The 15,919-nt window shown below is 48.0% G+C and overlaps 1 protein-coding gene across 2 annotated transcripts in view; it reads right to left on the bottom strand.

Moving 5' to 3' along the window:
- Positions 1–15,919, bottom strand: part of THOC2 (THO complex subunit 2) — a 900,323-nt gene that overhangs the window by 261,592 nt on the left and 622,812 nt on the right. For both annotated transcript variants that reach the window (XM_069211944.1, XM_069211952.1), the window contains exons 27-28: positions 5,560–5,691; positions 5,270–5,454 (exon numbers count right to left, since the gene is read on the bottom strand). In XM_069211944.1, coding sequence (XP_069068045.1) covers positions 5,270–5,454; positions 5,560–5,691 — 317 coding nt within the window. The remainder of the gene's footprint in view (positions 1–5,269; positions 5,455–5,559; positions 5,692–15,919) is intronic.

Raw genomic sequence — 15,919 nt, 5'->3', positions numbered from 1 at the left:
ATTTGTAAATAAAAGCGTGCAAGGGCCCAAAGCCCTCCTCTTAAACACGTGGCTACTGCAATTAAATGTGGGAACACAGAATACTGAGGCAGCGTAAGCCTGAAGCCATCTCGGGCCTCTTCAATCCATATAAAGCCACTCCCTGCCACTTCAGTTCACTCTAGCAGCTTTCTACTTTCTCCTTTTGTGATGCTTTTTCGCTTCTTCCCTTCCTATGTCTTTCCTATATGTGTCTTTTGCTCGCAGCAAATGCTTTAGGCAGAAGATTAAGCCCCAGCCCTCCAAAATAAGTGCAGGTGCTCAGCACCAGAAACAACAAGCACAAATGAAGCACTGCGTTAGCAATAAAAATGTATTTATACAAAGCAAACCTTTTTTAGCAGCATAAGGAAAATGAAATAATAGGAAAAAAACAACTTTCTAATTTGTGCATTGCGGTTTGCATGCAGCTCTTTAATGGCAGTTCACAGCTCTCTGTGCTAGATTACGATTATGAACTGCACAGTAACAAACAAATCTCTGTGACAAAAGCAGTAACACTGTACCATGCACATAAAATAATGTTCTTTGCAGCAGGCATATTAACCATCTGCGCTACCTTTGATTCAAAACTGCCACTGCACAATACTCCCATCTCTCTCCAGCAGATACATTAATCACTTGCATTAGCTTGACAGTTTTATTTTTGTAGGACAAGGAGCTTTGCAGTGTGTTTAGAAATGCTCAGCAAAAGAAGTAATAAATATAAAAACACACACGCTTGTCAGAGGCCCCAGCTCGAGAAGTGCCTTCCTCCCAGCCCAGGCCTGAGATCCCCTGGGAATGTGTCACAGACCCCTGGGGTTCCGCGGACCACAGGTTGGGAACCACTGCCCTAGGGAACCCCAAGAGTACATGGTATCATGCAACTAACACTGGAATTGGTATTGTTGCATGATTACAACATGTTTGATACCAAACATGGCCAGGTTTGGTGAAGTCGTTGGGTAGTTGGACATCTTGTGATGACCAAAGTCCACTACATACTTTAAAATGGCTTCCCCACACTTACAAAGCCAAGTAAATGGAGTCTGGGGTTTGTAGGGGTACCTCTGCTCATGCACCCTGCCCTTGGGCTGAAGGACCAACCTAAGGGGTGGCTTAGAGTCAGTGCAGTGACCATGTTATAAGGCACACTTTATATCTGGAGTGAAAGGTGCATGCACTATTTCACACAGGCTGCAATGGCAGACCTGTAGTCACAGTTTGCATGGGCCCCCATGGGTGGCACAATATGTGATGCAGCCCATGCGGGGACCCCTGGTGTACCAATGCAGTGGGTACCTGTAGAAAGTTGGCTCTGTATATACTATCTCAAAGTGAGAGATAGTGTGCACAGAGTCCAAGGCTTCCCCTTGGAGGTTGATAGTGGCAAAAGTAGATAATACTAATGCTCTATTTTGTGGTAGTATGGTTGAGCAGTAGGCTCATCAGAGGGTAGTGTTAAGCAAGTGTTGTACACACACACAGGCAATAAATGAGGAACACACTCAAAGACTTAACTCCAGGCCAATAGGTTTTATATAGAAAAATATATTTCCGAAATTTGAAAATTCTAAGGTAAGGAATCTGCAACTAGAAGTCTCTATCAGATATGCAAGGTACTTCACAAAGGTAAGTATAGAACTTTGATTTAAAACAGTAGTACACACAGTTTTGGTTAAAATGGCATTAAGCTCTTTTAAAAGTGGACACAGTGCAAAAATCAACAGTTCCTGGGGGAGGTAAGTTTGGTTAGGTTTCCCAGGTAAGTACAGCACTTACACAGTTAGTCTCCTGGGCATAGACAGCCCACCATTGGGGGTTCAAGGTAACCCCAAAGCCACAGCATCAGCAACACATGGCCTGTCAGGTGCAGAGGTCAAAGGAGGGCCCAAAACACATAGGCGCCTATGAAGAACGGGGTGCTCCGGGCCTAGTCTGCTAACAGGTAAGAACCTGCGTCCTCGGGGAGCAGACCAGGCGGTTTTGTAGAGCACTTGGGGGGGGGGGGGGGGGGGGATACACATACAAGCCCACAAAACCCACCCTCAGCGGCACAGAGGCCGCCAGGTGCGGTAGGCATCGGGCATGCTATAGAAAGCAATGGAGGGACCCGGGGGTCACTTAGGCGGTGCAAGCAGGGCAAAGCGGGGCTTCTCGAGCCAGCCACTGACTAGGCTAGGATGAGAGCCGCCTGCTGGTCACTCCTGCACTGGTAGGGGGTTCCTCTCAGTCCTGGGGGCTGCGGGTGCAGTGCTCGGTCCAGGTGTTGGGTTTCTTTGTTACCAGGCAGTTGCGGTCAGGGGAGCCTCTGGATCCTCTCTGCAGGTGTCGCTGTGAGGGTGCAGGGGGGGTCATCCCAGGGTGTCCACATTGTTGGAGTCATCTGCGAGTCCTCTCTGCGGTGTTGGTTTCTCCAAACTCAAGCCGGGGGCGTCGGGTGCAGAGTGTGAAGTCTTGCGCTTCTGGCGGGAAGTGGAGTCTCTCTAAAAGTTGCAAAGTTGTTGCAGTTTCTGAACAGTGCTGCTGTTCTCGGGAGGTTCTTGGTCCTTTAGATGCAGGGCAGTCCTCAGAGGTCGCTGGTCCCGTCGGATGCGTCGCTGTGCAGGTTCTTTGAGTCTGGAGACATGCCGGTAGGGCTGGGGCCAAGTCAGTTGGTGTCATCTCTGCGGGGCTTTCAGGTCAGCAGTCCTTTCTTCAGGTTGCAGGAATCTAATTTCCTGGGTTCAGGGTTGCCCCTAAATACTCAATGTAGGGGTGTGTTTAGGGCTGGGGGGCAGTAGCCAATGGCTACTGTCCTGTGGAGGGTGGCTACACCCTCTTTGTGCCTCGTCCCTGAGGGGAGGGGGGCACATCCCTAATCCTATTGGGGAACTCCTCTAAAATCAAGATGGAGGATTTCTAAAGGCAGGGGTCACCACAGCTCAGTGCACCTTAGGGGTTGTCCTGACTGGTAGGTGACTCCTTATTTTTCTCATCATCTCCTCTGGAGTTGCCGCCAAAAGTGGGGGCTGTATCCAGGGGGTGGGCATCTCCACAAGCTGGAGTGCCCTGGGGTATTGTAACACGAAGCTTTGAGTCTTTGAGGCTCACTGCTAGGTGTTACAGTTCCTGCAGGGGGGGACTTGTTAAGCACCTCCACCCACTGCAGGCTTTGTTTCTGATCTCAGAGGGCACAAAAACTCACTCCAGGGGGGTCAGAAACTCCTCTCAGTGGCAGGCTGGCACAGACCAGTCAGTCCTGCACTGAAGGATTGGGTAAAATACAGGGGGGATCTTCTAAAATGCCCCCTGTGTGCATTTTTTTAATAAATCCAGCACTGGCATCAGTGTGGGATTATTATTCTGAGAAGTTTGATACCGAACTTCCCAGTGTTCAGTGTAGCCATTATGGAGCTGTGGAGTTAGTTTTGACAAACTCCCAGACCATATACTCAATATGGCCACACTGTACTTACAATGTCTAAGAAAATACTTAGACACTGTAGGGGCATATTGCTCATGCAGCTATGCCCTCACCTGTGGTATAGTGCACCCTGCCTTAGGGCTGTAAGGCCTGCTAGAGGGGTGACTTACCTATGCCACAGGCAGTATTTTGTGTGCATGGCATTCCAAGGGTTATGCCATGTGGACTTTGCCTTTTTCTCCTCACCAACACACACAATCTGCAATGGTAGTGTGCATGTGTTAGGAGAGGGGTCCCTTAGGGTGGCACAACATATGCCACAGCCCTTAGGGTCCTTCCCTGGTCACAGGGTCCTTGGTACCACAAGTACCTTTTACTAGGGACTTATCTGTGTACCAGAGGTGTGCCAATTGTGTCAACAATGGTAAATTTTTTGTGAAAGAACACTGGTGCTGGGGCCTGGTTAGCAGGGTCTCAGCACACTTCTCAGTCAAGTCAGCATCAATATCAGGCAAAACGTAGGGGTAACTGCAACAGGGAGCCATTTTCTTACAGTACCTAAGTACCATATACTTGGGACTTAGAGGGGTACATCAGTATGCCAATTGTGGGTTGTAGAAAGTACTTACCAACCAAATTTAGAAGAGAAAACACCAACACTGGGGTCCTGGTTATCAGGTTCCCAGTGTACTACAGTCAGAACACAATGACACCAGGCAAAAAGTGGGGGTAACTGTCAGAAATGTCCTACTTCCCTACATATGGCACATGTGTGTCACTGTTGGGAGAATTCTCTAAATCCACTCCAACGTCTGGGATATTTTGAAGGTAAGAAATCTGTAGTTATAAGTATCCATCAGAATTCAAAGTTTTGTGACAATGGATTTTGTGAACATAAATTTTAATTGCCTAGAACTGCTTTAACAATTATATGTTCAATTGGTGATGCTATACCGCTGTTTATATGCAGTTTGTGGCTATGCCAAGGAGGAGTACCATATGTAAATGTACATCTAGTGTACTGAGCAAGAAACACCTTATCACTCCTGTGGAAATATTCTGCATAAGACAAACTACAATGGCCTCAGAATCCTTCTTCCCAACAAGGGAAAAGTGGTACTTATGATGGCCACTAAGGGTATGTCAATGAGGCTTAATCAAAATGGACTACTATCACTAAGAGGCCTTCCAATAAAAGTCTAGGTCATCCAGAGACACCAGGAAAGAAACATCATGCAAACACTAATAGCAAAGAAAAACACAAATTCCAGCACAGGAAAACTGAATGACATAGAAAGTTATTCTTTCATACACAGCTACCATAAGCAAAGGAGTGTCTATAATTATATCCCCCACTAGATGTCAAAATGTATTGTTCCATATCTGATGATGAAAGCGCAGGTTTATCATCAAACCTTGAAACTGGTGAGGCATCACATTCTTATGCATAGGCACTCAGAATTATTTTCTGCCTTTAGTGCGCAAATTACAAAAAGCCTTCGAGCTGTTTAAATTCCCTCTTGAAAAAGGGGAAAGTGACTTCCAAAGTGATGAGTTAAACAACCAGATGCATACAGCAGCTTCAATTGTCTGGATTTTAAATTTGTGACATTTAAAAAACATTTTGTCAAAAAAGTTAGCAAACTTATGGGTACCCACCAGTGCCCTTCAGTCAGGTCTGTTCATCTAGCTACCCAGCAGATTTAGTTGTCATAGGCAAAATATGTATCGTATCAGAGATGAACTGATGTGATTAATACTGTGGTTTATAGATTAATTCAGTCATTATTCAACATTCCTTACAGTTTATCGCAATCACATTTTGCTTTAAAATAGTGTTACCCCATGGCCAATGCATATAGATCAGGTCTCTTCTCTTTCTCTTCCTGACAGATCTTGTGCACTCTTCTTTCCAAGGCTTGTCCTAAGTTGAAAACCTTCGGGTACCAAGGAAGGATTTTGGTAAGCACAATCAGGATGTTTCTAATATGAGTATATTCACCAGTTTCAAGGCAATGTACAGATGCCTAAAACAAAACAATATTCTATTACAGGATTTTCCTCAATTGTGCAGAATTTTATGTGTAGGTTTATTTAGGGAAAAAAAACAAGGCAGTGTAATTGCCTTTTACCTTTGTTAGCTTATAATGCCATTTGTGAACAACATGTCTGAAATTCTCATAGTCTAACTGATCAGCCTTGTTGCCACCATCAAATCCGGTTGCTCTTAATATGGTGATAAATCCTGGATAATTTCCACATTCCTACAAAAAAAAAATGTTTTTAATAACAAACGTTACTAATCTAACATCAAACACTACTAGAAAAGAACAAGTTACTGACCTTCGGTAATGTCTGTTCTACTAGAAACTAAGTGCAGTTTCCTCACCTTGTGAATTTCCCCTGGATCCCAAAACTTTGAGAAATTCTCACGTGTCAACAGGTAATATTGTGTGGCTCCATGTCAGGTACGTCCAACCCTGCATATGACATCAAACTCCTATATCTGCACTGCAGGGAAATGCCTCCTTGGCATGGTTACCCCCTGACTTTTTGCCGTTGCCAAGTTATGATGTGAAAGTGTGCTGAGGCCTGCTAACCAGGCCCCAGCACCAGTCTTCTTTCCCTAACCTGTACTTTTGTTACACAATTGGCACACCCTGGCATCCAGGTAAGTCCCTTGTAACTGGTACCCCTGGTACCAAGGGCCCTGATGCCAGGGAAGGTCTCTAAGGGCTGCAGCATGTCTTTTGCCACCCTGGAGACCCCTCACTCAGGACAGACACATTGCTTGCCAGCTTGTGTGTGCTGGTGGGGAGAAAATGACTAAGTCGACATGGCACTCCCCTCAGGGTGCCATGCCAACCTCACACTGCCTATGGCATAGATAAGACACCCCTCTAGCAGGACTTACAGCCCTAAGACAGGGCGCACTATACCATAGGTGAGGGCATAGGTGCATGAGCACTATGCCCCTACAGTGTCTAAGCAAAACCTTAGACATTGTACGTGCAGGGTAGCCATAAGAGTATATGGTCTGGGAGTCTGTCAAACACGAACTCCAGAGCACCATAATGGCTACACTGAAAACTGGGAAGTTTGGTATCAAACTTCTCAGCACAATAAATGCACACTGATGCCAGTGTACATGTTATTGTGAAATACACCCCAGAAGGCATCTTAGAGATGCCCCCTGAAAAATACCCGACTTCCAGTGTGGGCTGACTAGTTCTACCAGCCTGCCATACACCAGACATGTTGCTGGCCACATTGGGAGAGTGCCTTTGTCACTCTGTGGCTAGTAACAAAGCCTGTACTGGGTGGAGGTGCTTCTCACCTCCCCCTGCAGGAACTGTAACACCTGGCGGTGAGCCTCAAAGGCTCACCCCCTTTGTTACAGTGCCCCAGGGCGCTCCAGCTAGTGGAGATGCCCGCCCCCTCCGGCCACGGCCCCACTTTTTGGTGGCAAGGCCGGAGGAGATAATGAGAAAAACAAGGAGGAGTCACTGGCCAGTCAGGACAGCCCCTAAGGTGTCCTGAGCTGAGGGGACTGACTTAGAAATCCTCCATCTTGCAGATGGAGGATTCCCCCAATAGGATTAGGGATGTGCCCCCTCCCCACAGGGAGGAGGCACAAAGAGGGTGTAGCCACACTCAGGGCTAGTAGCCATTGGCTACTAACCCCCCAAACCTAAATACACCCCTAAATTCAGTATTTAGGGGCACCCCAGAACCTAGGAAACTAGATTCCTGCAACCTGAAGACGAAGAAGGACTGCTGACCTGAAAGCCCTGCAGAGAAGACAGACACCAACTGCTTTGGCCCCAGCCCTACCGGCCTGTCTCCCCACTTCAAGAAAAACTGCAACAGCGACGCGCTCCCCAGGGTCCAGCGACCTCTGAAGCCTCAGAGGACTACCCTGCATCTGAAAGGACCAAGAACTCCCGAGGACAGCGGCCCTGTTCCACAAAGACTGCAACTTTGCAACAAAGAAGCAACTTTTAAAGACAACACGTTTCCCGCCGGAAGCGTGAGACTTTCCACTCTGCACCCGACACCCCAGACTTGACCTGCGGAGAACCAACACTACAGGGAGGACTCCCCAGTGACTGCGACCCTGTGAGTAGCCAGAGTTGACCACCCTGAGTCCCCCCAACGACGCCTGCAGAGGGAATCCACAGGCTCCCCCTGACCGCGACTGCCTGCTTCTAAGAACCCGACGCCTGGTAAAGACACTACACCCGCAGCCCCCAGGACCTGAAGGATCCGACCTCCAGTGCAGAAGCGACCCCCAGGTGACCCTCTCCCTTGCCCAGGTGGTGGCTACCCCGAGGAGCAGCCCCCTTGCCTGCCTGCTTTGCTGAAGAGACCCCTGGGTCTCCCATTGAAACCTATTGCAAACCCGACGCCTGTTTGCACTCTGCACCCGGCTGCCCCCGTGCCGCTGAGGGTGTACTTTTTGTGCTGACTTGTGCCGTCGTCCCCCCCCCCCACCCCCCCTCCCGGTGCCCTACAAAAAACCCCTGGTCTGCCCTCTTAAGACCTGCTGGCAGACTGGAACAGGGGAACCCCCTTCTCCATTGAAGCCTATGCGTTTTGGGCACCATTTTGACCTCTGCACCTGACCGGCCATGAGCTGCTGGTGTGGTAACTTTGGGGTTGCCCTGAACCCCCAACGGTGGGCTACCTTGGACCCAACTTTGAACCCTGTAGGTGGTTTACTTACCTGCAAACCTAACAAACACTTACCTCCCCCAGGAACTGTTGAAAATTGCACTGTGTCTAGTTTTAAAATAGCTTATTGCCATTTTTGTGAAAACTCTACATGCTATTTTGCTGATTCAAAGTTCATAAGTTACCTAAGTGAAATACCTTTCATTTGAAGTATTACTTGTAAATCTTGAACCTGTGGTTCTTAAAATAAACTAAGAAAATATATTTTTCTATACAAAAACCTATTGGCCTGGAATTGTCTTTGAGTGTGTGTTCCTCATTTATTGCCTGTGTGTGTACAACAAATGCTTAACACTACCGTCTGATAAGCCTACTGCTCGACCACACTACCACAAAATAGAGCATTAGAATTATCTCTTTTGCCACTATCTTACCTCTAAGGGGAACCCTTGGACTCTGTGCATTCTATTTCTTACTTTGAAATAGTACATACAGAGCCAACTTCCTACATGCACCATCTGTGCACACCGATGACAGTTTATGATCTCCATCCACTCCCACAGAAGCAGAGCCACTGAAATCAGAATATTGCATTAGGAAGACTTTTAAGTTGAAATCTTTTTAATTAATTATTTGGTCCATTCAACAGAATGGGGAGGAGGGCAGGGCAGTGAGGAATCAGCAGTTAGATGAAGTCTAAATCAGAAAAGGTGTTACTGAAGGTAAGTAATTTGTTCTTCTGACAGACACTTAAAAGCGCATATTCCTCACATTGTGGACAGACACCAAAATAGAACCTCCTCAGGGGATGTTTTTTGTGAAATTGCTCGGATCAGGAAATCCTGCAAGACAGATACCACTGGACCTGGCCTTCAAGGCAGTAATGCTTTGTGAACATGTGGAGGAGCCCCTGTGCCACAGTCTGATAGATGTACAAGACTGGCACACTACATGTCAGCACAGTGGTAGTAGCATTCAAGACGGTTGTGTGTGCTTGCAAGCCTTCTGGGCGATGTTTTTTGGCTAGCCCATATCATATCTTTATGCAGAGCACAATCCATCTGGAGATGGTCATCTTCTGCAATCTTACTTTTCCTGGCTCCACAAAACTGTCAAAAGGTTGGTCATTTTGTAGGTATGCTCTAGTTAGATCCAAGTAAAAGGATTGAGGCAAAGAAGCTGCTCTTCCTCCTTAGAGAGCTGAGGTGGTGCACAGAAAGCCATTAAGGTGACTGCTTGCCCTGTGTGGAAGGATAGGACTACCTGAGGTAGGAATTCCACTTTTGTCAGGAGACCAATTTATCCAGAAAGAAATACATAAATGTTGGGACCAGGTACAGCACCTGAACTTCACTCACTATGCCATATGGCAATGAGGAATGCTGTTTTGATGATAAGTAGAGAGAGAGGACAGCTGTGCACTGGTTTGAAAAGAGTGCACATCTGGTAAGTGAGTACAAAATGATGGTCCTCCTGCAGCCTCACAAATGGAGTAGAGAGGAACACATGGATCAGTCCCTCAAAAAAACATATCACAACCGGTGACCTGAAGAGGGATGACTGATCAAGTAAACGTAAGAAGACCTAAGGGACCTTAAATTGTTTGCACTGCAAGACCTTACTGGGCTAAAGACAGACAAAATTGGAGAACAAATCAAAACTGGGCATTCAGGGGTTGTGTATGTTGAAAGGAACATCAGGCAACAAACTTCTCCCAGCATCCTGATTTGTAGATGGATGCTTTGCTGCCAATTTGACACCAATCATTTGGCAGGATGGTTGAAAGCCATCAACTGTTGTAATCCACTCTACATGCATGGAGGTGTAAAATACGCAGGCTTGTGTAAAAGACTCTGCCCTGTTGCTGCGACAGAAGGTTCCTCTAAAATGGGTAGCCAAACAGGTCGATATGAGCTCATGACCAGAAATATCAGGTGCCACACCCTCCTCGCCCAGTCTGGAGCAACCAGGATGACTTGTGCCTGGTCTTTTCTGATCTTTTCAGTACTCTGGGCAGGAGAGAAAGGGACAGAAAGGCATACAGGTGTCCCAATCTCTAAAGCTGATTGAAGGCGTCTGAGGGAGGACTGCCTAAGGCACAACTACATGCAAAATCTTTGACACTGCATACTCTGAAGTGGCAAATAGATAAAGTCAGGGTTCTCTCACTCTAGGAAGATGCCCTGTGCCACCGATGAGTGTAGCTGCCATTCGTAATCCACTAGGCACTGTAGGCTGAGTGTGTGGCAATTAATACTCCTGGCAGGTCCTGGTAAATCAGGGAGGTAAACAGGACTTCAGCCACTTTAAGTGGCATAGGGTTTTCTGTTACAGGACCCACAAACCCACTTCACCCTGTTTGGTGCAATTTTTGTTGGCGGTTATGCTGTCCGTGAGAACTTGCAAATGAGTCCCCTTGATGGTCGGGAGGAACGCTTTCAGTACCAATCAAATCACCCATCTCCTACAGGTTGATGTGGAAGAGAGGCTCCGCTGGAGACAACATCCCTCTGATTGCCACATCTCCCAGATAACCTCCACAACCCAGCAAAGATGTAGTCATCAAGATCATTAGCTATGGGTGGGTTAGAGAGTGGGTTCTGGCACCAGTCCAATCGCAGTTGAGCAGACACCACTACAGATCTCTTGCAACCTTGTTTAACAACTGGATGGACTCAGAAGAGCATCGTATTCAGGATTTCTTCAATGAAATGGAGCCACTGTGAAGGAGTCGGGTGCAACTTCGGCACCTTGAAGAAACAAACACAATGCCAATAGGTTGGCTGTCGTCTGGAGGTGATTTACAACTTTGAGACAAGCCTGTGTTCAGCAGCCAGTCATTAAGGTACGGGAGAACAAGATACTCACTTTCGGCAATGCTCTTTCTGATAGAGACTAACTCAAGATTCCTCACCTTTTGAATACTTCCCCATTGGTCAGATTAGATGCAGAAACATTTGAACAGCAACTCTGCACTCCATCAGGTGGTGCTGTGCAACTCGATATGGATGCCATGAAGCTTAGGAAATGACTTGAAGAGCAAATATAGGTGCCACTCCCACATGCTGATGTTAGTTGCTTTTGAGGCTATCACAGAAAACCAACAGAAACTTGGTGTCAACCAGCGTGCAGATTTCTAGACTTGGAATATTTTAACAAGAGACAAATTCACTGAACAGCAAGGATGCGATGGTCGGTGAGGAATATGGGCTTAGGTAAACAGTAGGAAGCTGTCTCTTTATACAGTACACCAAAATGAGGTATATCCTGAAAAGATTCCAGGGGTTCCCTTACAAGTGGACTGGGGTTTGCTCTAGCAATCCCAAGGTACACTTTTGGGGGTAGTGTGGTCGAGCAGCCTTAGGCTTCCTTACAGAGGTAGAACAAATACGGCATACAGGTAGAGTACAGCGATTTATGGGCCCAATCTCCTGGACTTAAAATGAGTATGAGGCAAAGTCCAAGGCCACACCAACAGTTCACACTGTGCAGCACTGGGGGAGCCGGGTGCAGAGCTGTAGTACAGCGATGAGTGTTCAATGCCAGTCAATGGGGATTGGTCCGGTTGGAAAGAGGCTGCAGATCAGGACCGGGGGTCCAATCCGGGTGAGCCACCAAGTGGGCTCAATTCGTGCAATGCTCTGGGAAATAGGAACATCAGTGATCCTCTTCTCAGTCTGGTGCAGAGGGTTCTTGGGCCATCGGGGTCCATCACCGGTGGCGGGGTGGGGGATGCGCTGTAGGAGGCTGGCTCAGTTTATTGTGTACACCTATAGTGTGGCACACTATACTGAGTCCAGGCAACTCTCAGTGATAGTGTTTAGGTGTTCAGAAAGCAAAAGCTCTCTGTGGTTAGCTATGGTGAGTAGCTAAAGCTTATCAAGAAGGAGTGTAAAGCACTTCCAATACCACAATAGTCAGTCAGTAACCAATCACAAGAAAGAACCACATTAGGTGTTGCAAAAATAAAGGTTTCCTTAGTACAACACTAAAGTTACTCTTACATTGTTATATCTCCACCCGGTAAATATCAACACACAAAAATATACACTTAGGAGGAAAAATATAAAAATACATGGAGCCTTAGGGCGGGGCCAAACCATATACTAAGAAAGTGGTATAAGAATGGAGGTGTCCAACCAAGGTAAGTGTGTTAGGATCCCAGGGGCTGGGGAAGTAGGAAATTACCAGAGGTAATGTAAAGAAATGGCTCCCTGTTGCAGTTACCCCCCACTTTTTGCCTGATACTGATGCTGACTTGACTGAGAAGTGTGCTGGGACCCTGCTAACCAGGCCCCAGCACCAGTGTTCTTTCACCTAAAATGTACCATTGTTTCCACAATTGGCACAACCCTGGCACCTAGGTAAGTCCCTTGTAACTGGTACCCCTGGTACCAAGGGCCCTGATGCCAGGGAAGGTCTCTAAGGGCTGCAGCATGTCTTATGCCACCCTAGGGACCCCTCACTCAGCACAGACACACTGCTTGCCAGCTTGTGTGTGCTGATGGGGAGAAAATGACTAAGTCGACATGGCACTCCCCTCAGGGTGCCATGCCAACCTCCCACTGCCTGTGGCATAGGTAAGTCACCCCTCTAGTAGGCCTTACAGCCCTAAGTCAGGGTGCACTATACCACAGGTGAGGGCATATGTGTATGAGCACTATGCCCCTACAGTGTCTAAGCAAAACCTTAGACATTGTAAGTGCAGGGTAGCCATAAGAGTATATGGGCTGGGAGTCTGTCAAAAACGAACTCCACAGCTCCATAATGGCTACACTGAATACTGGGAAGTTTAGTATCAAACTTCTCAGAATAATAAACCCACACTGATGCCAGTGTTGGATTTATTAAAAAATGCACACAGAGGGCATCTTAGAGATACCCCCTGTATTTTACCCAATTGTTCAGTGCAGGACTGACTGGTCTGTGCCAGCCTGCTGCTGAGAGACGAGTGTCTGACCTCATGCGGTGAGAGCCTTTGTGCTCTCTGAGGACAGAAACAAAGCCTGCTCTGGGTGGAGGTGCTTCACACCTCCCCCCTGCAGGAACTGTAACACCTAGCAGTGAGCCTCAAAGGCTCAGGCTTCGTGTTACAATGCCCCAGGGCACTCCAGCTAGTGGAGATGCCCGCCTCCTGGACCCAGCCCCCACTTTTGGCGGCAAGTCCAGGAGAGATAATGAGAAAAACAAGGAGGAGTCACTGGCCAGTCAGGACAGCCCCTAAGGTGTCCTGAGCTGAGGTGCCTCTGACTTTTAGAAATCCTCCATCTTGAAGAAGGAGGATTCCCCCAATAGGGATAGGAATGTGACCCCCTCCCCTTGGGAGGAGGCACAAAGAGGGTGTACCCACCCTCAGGGCTAGTAGCCATTGGCTACTAACCCCCCAGACCTAAACACGCCCTTAAATTTAGTATTTAAGGGCTCTCCCTGAACCTAGAAATTAGATTCCTGCAACAACAAGAAGAAGGACTGCCTAGCTGAAAACCCCTGCAGAGGAAGACCAGAAGACAACAACTGCCTTGGCTCCAGAAACTCACCGGCCTGTCTCCTGCCTTCCAAAGAACTCTGCTCCAGCGACGCCTTCCAAAGGGACCAGCGACCTCTGAATCCTCTGAAGACTGCCCTGCTTCGACGACGACAAGAAACTCCCGAGGACAGCGGACCTGCTCCAAAAAGACTGCAACTTTATCCAAAGGAGCAGCTTTAAAGAACCCTGCAATCTCCCCGCAAGAAGCGTGAGACTTGCAACACTGCACCCGGCGACCCCGACTCGGCTGGTGGAGAACCAACACCTCAGGGAGGACCCCCGGACTACTCTACGACTGTGAGTACCAAAACCTGTCCCCCCTGAGCCCCCACAGCGCCGCCTGCAGAGGGAATCCCGAGGCTTCCCCTGACCGCGACTCTCTGAAACCTAAGTCCCGACGCCTGGAAAAGACCCTGCACCCGCAGCCCCAGGACCTGAAGGACCGGACTTTCACTGCAGAAGTGACCCCCAGGAGTCCCTCTCCCTTGCCCAAGTGGAGGTTTCCCCGAGGAAGCCCCCCCTTGCCTGCCTGCAGCGCTGAAGAGATCCCTTGATCTCTCATTGACTTCCATTGCGAACCTGACGCTTGTTCTAACACTGCACCCGGCCGCCCCCGCGCCGCTGAGTGTGAAATTTCTGTGTGGGCTTGTGTCCCCCCCCGGTGCCCTACAAAACCCCCCTGGTCTGCCCTCCGAAGACGCGGGTACTTACCTGCAAGCAGACCGGAACCGGGGCACCCCCTTCTCTCCATTGAAGCCTATGCGTTTTGGGCACCACTTTGAACTCTGCACCTGACCGGCCCTGAGCTGCTGGTGTGGTGACTTTGGGGTTGCTCTGAACCCCCAACGGTGGGCTACCTTGGACCAAGAACTGAACCCTGTAGGTGTCTTACTTACCTGGTAAAACTAACAAATACTTACCTCCCCCAGGAACTGTGAAAATTGCACTAAGTGTCCACTTTTGAAATAGCTATTTGTGAATAACTTGAAAAGTATACATGCAATTGAAATGATTCAAAGTTCCTAATGTACTTACCTGCAATACCTTTCAAACAAGATATTACATGTTAAATTTGAACCTGTGGTTCTTAAAATAAACTAAGAAAATATATTTTTCTATACAAAACCTATTGGCTGGATTTGTCTCTGAGTGTGTGTACCTCATTTATTGTCTATGTGTATGTACAACAAATGCCTACTGCTCGACCACACTACCACAAAATAGAGCATTAGTATTATCTCTTTTTACCACTATTTTACCTCTAAGGGGAACCCTTGGACTCTCTGCATGCTATTCCTTACTTTGAAATAGCACATACAGAGCCAACTTCCTACAGGTAAGTACCAGAAATCCCACAGGTTCCCGGGTGCAGTGTTGTCATTAAGTCAGGTGTCCCATAGGCTAACACAGGACTGTCGCAGTTTGATTTTTAAAGATTTAGGACCCTTTCCACTGGACCTCGAGAAAATCAATTGGCACAAAGGAGGTTGGAGAGTGCCCCAACCCGTGGATACCCAGAACATCGGAGTACCTAGAAGAGGGAGCTCAGGTGCATAGGGGTGAAGTAGCATTGAAAACCCGGTTCTCCAGCTGCTGTTGCGACCTGTGGACCAGGACAGTGTAACCCAAAGGTGGATTAAGGATGTGAAGAACCTGAAAAAGAACAGGACAGTGCTCATACAACTCGGAGGGTAGAGAGGGTGGCGGACAGGGGCAGCTCCTCCATAAGAGGGTCTCTGCCTACCTTGTTTCCAAGATGGCAGAATCAACCGGCAATGTGGCAGAGGGGAGGAGCTGGACAGGCAGGTGGTCTCTCCACTCTCCTTTGTGAGGTTTTGCACCAGAGCGGGAACCGGGGTTACATGCACTGGTGCAAACCAGTTTATGTAAGGAGACTTCAAAGCAGTCTGCTGACACTGGGAGGCCACCCCAGCCCAGCTTAGAGACACCTAGTTCTAAAGGAGAGGCGGTCACCCTTTTTTCTGCCTTCCCCGACTCGAGTTAGGCTCAGCAGCAGAAGGGCAAATCTGTGTCTAGGGTCTGCAGCAGCGTGTGCGGGCTGGCTGGCAGGCAGATGCCACAAGGCTGTAGAGGCAGGACTGGGTGATTCCCTAAGGAACCCCCAGAGTACATGGTATCACGCAATTAGCACTGGCATTGGTGTAGTTGTAGGGTTCCAACATGTTTGGGTACACCAGGCTTCCAACTGTGAGGTGCAAACGTTTACCAGCAACTGAATTTAGAGGAGAGAGAGCACAGACACCAGGTGTAAAGAAATGCCTCCTTGGCAT

Source organism: Pleurodeles waltl, chromosome 2_1 (assembly GCF_031143425.1).
Source record: "Pleurodeles waltl isolate 20211129_DDA chromosome 2_1, aPleWal1.hap1.20221129, whole genome shotgun sequence".
In the NCBI taxonomy this organism is placed as follows: domain Eukaryota; kingdom Metazoa; phylum Chordata; class Amphibia; order Caudata; family Salamandridae; genus Pleurodeles; species Pleurodeles waltl.
This window is presented reverse-complemented; position numbering and strand designations above follow the sequence as displayed.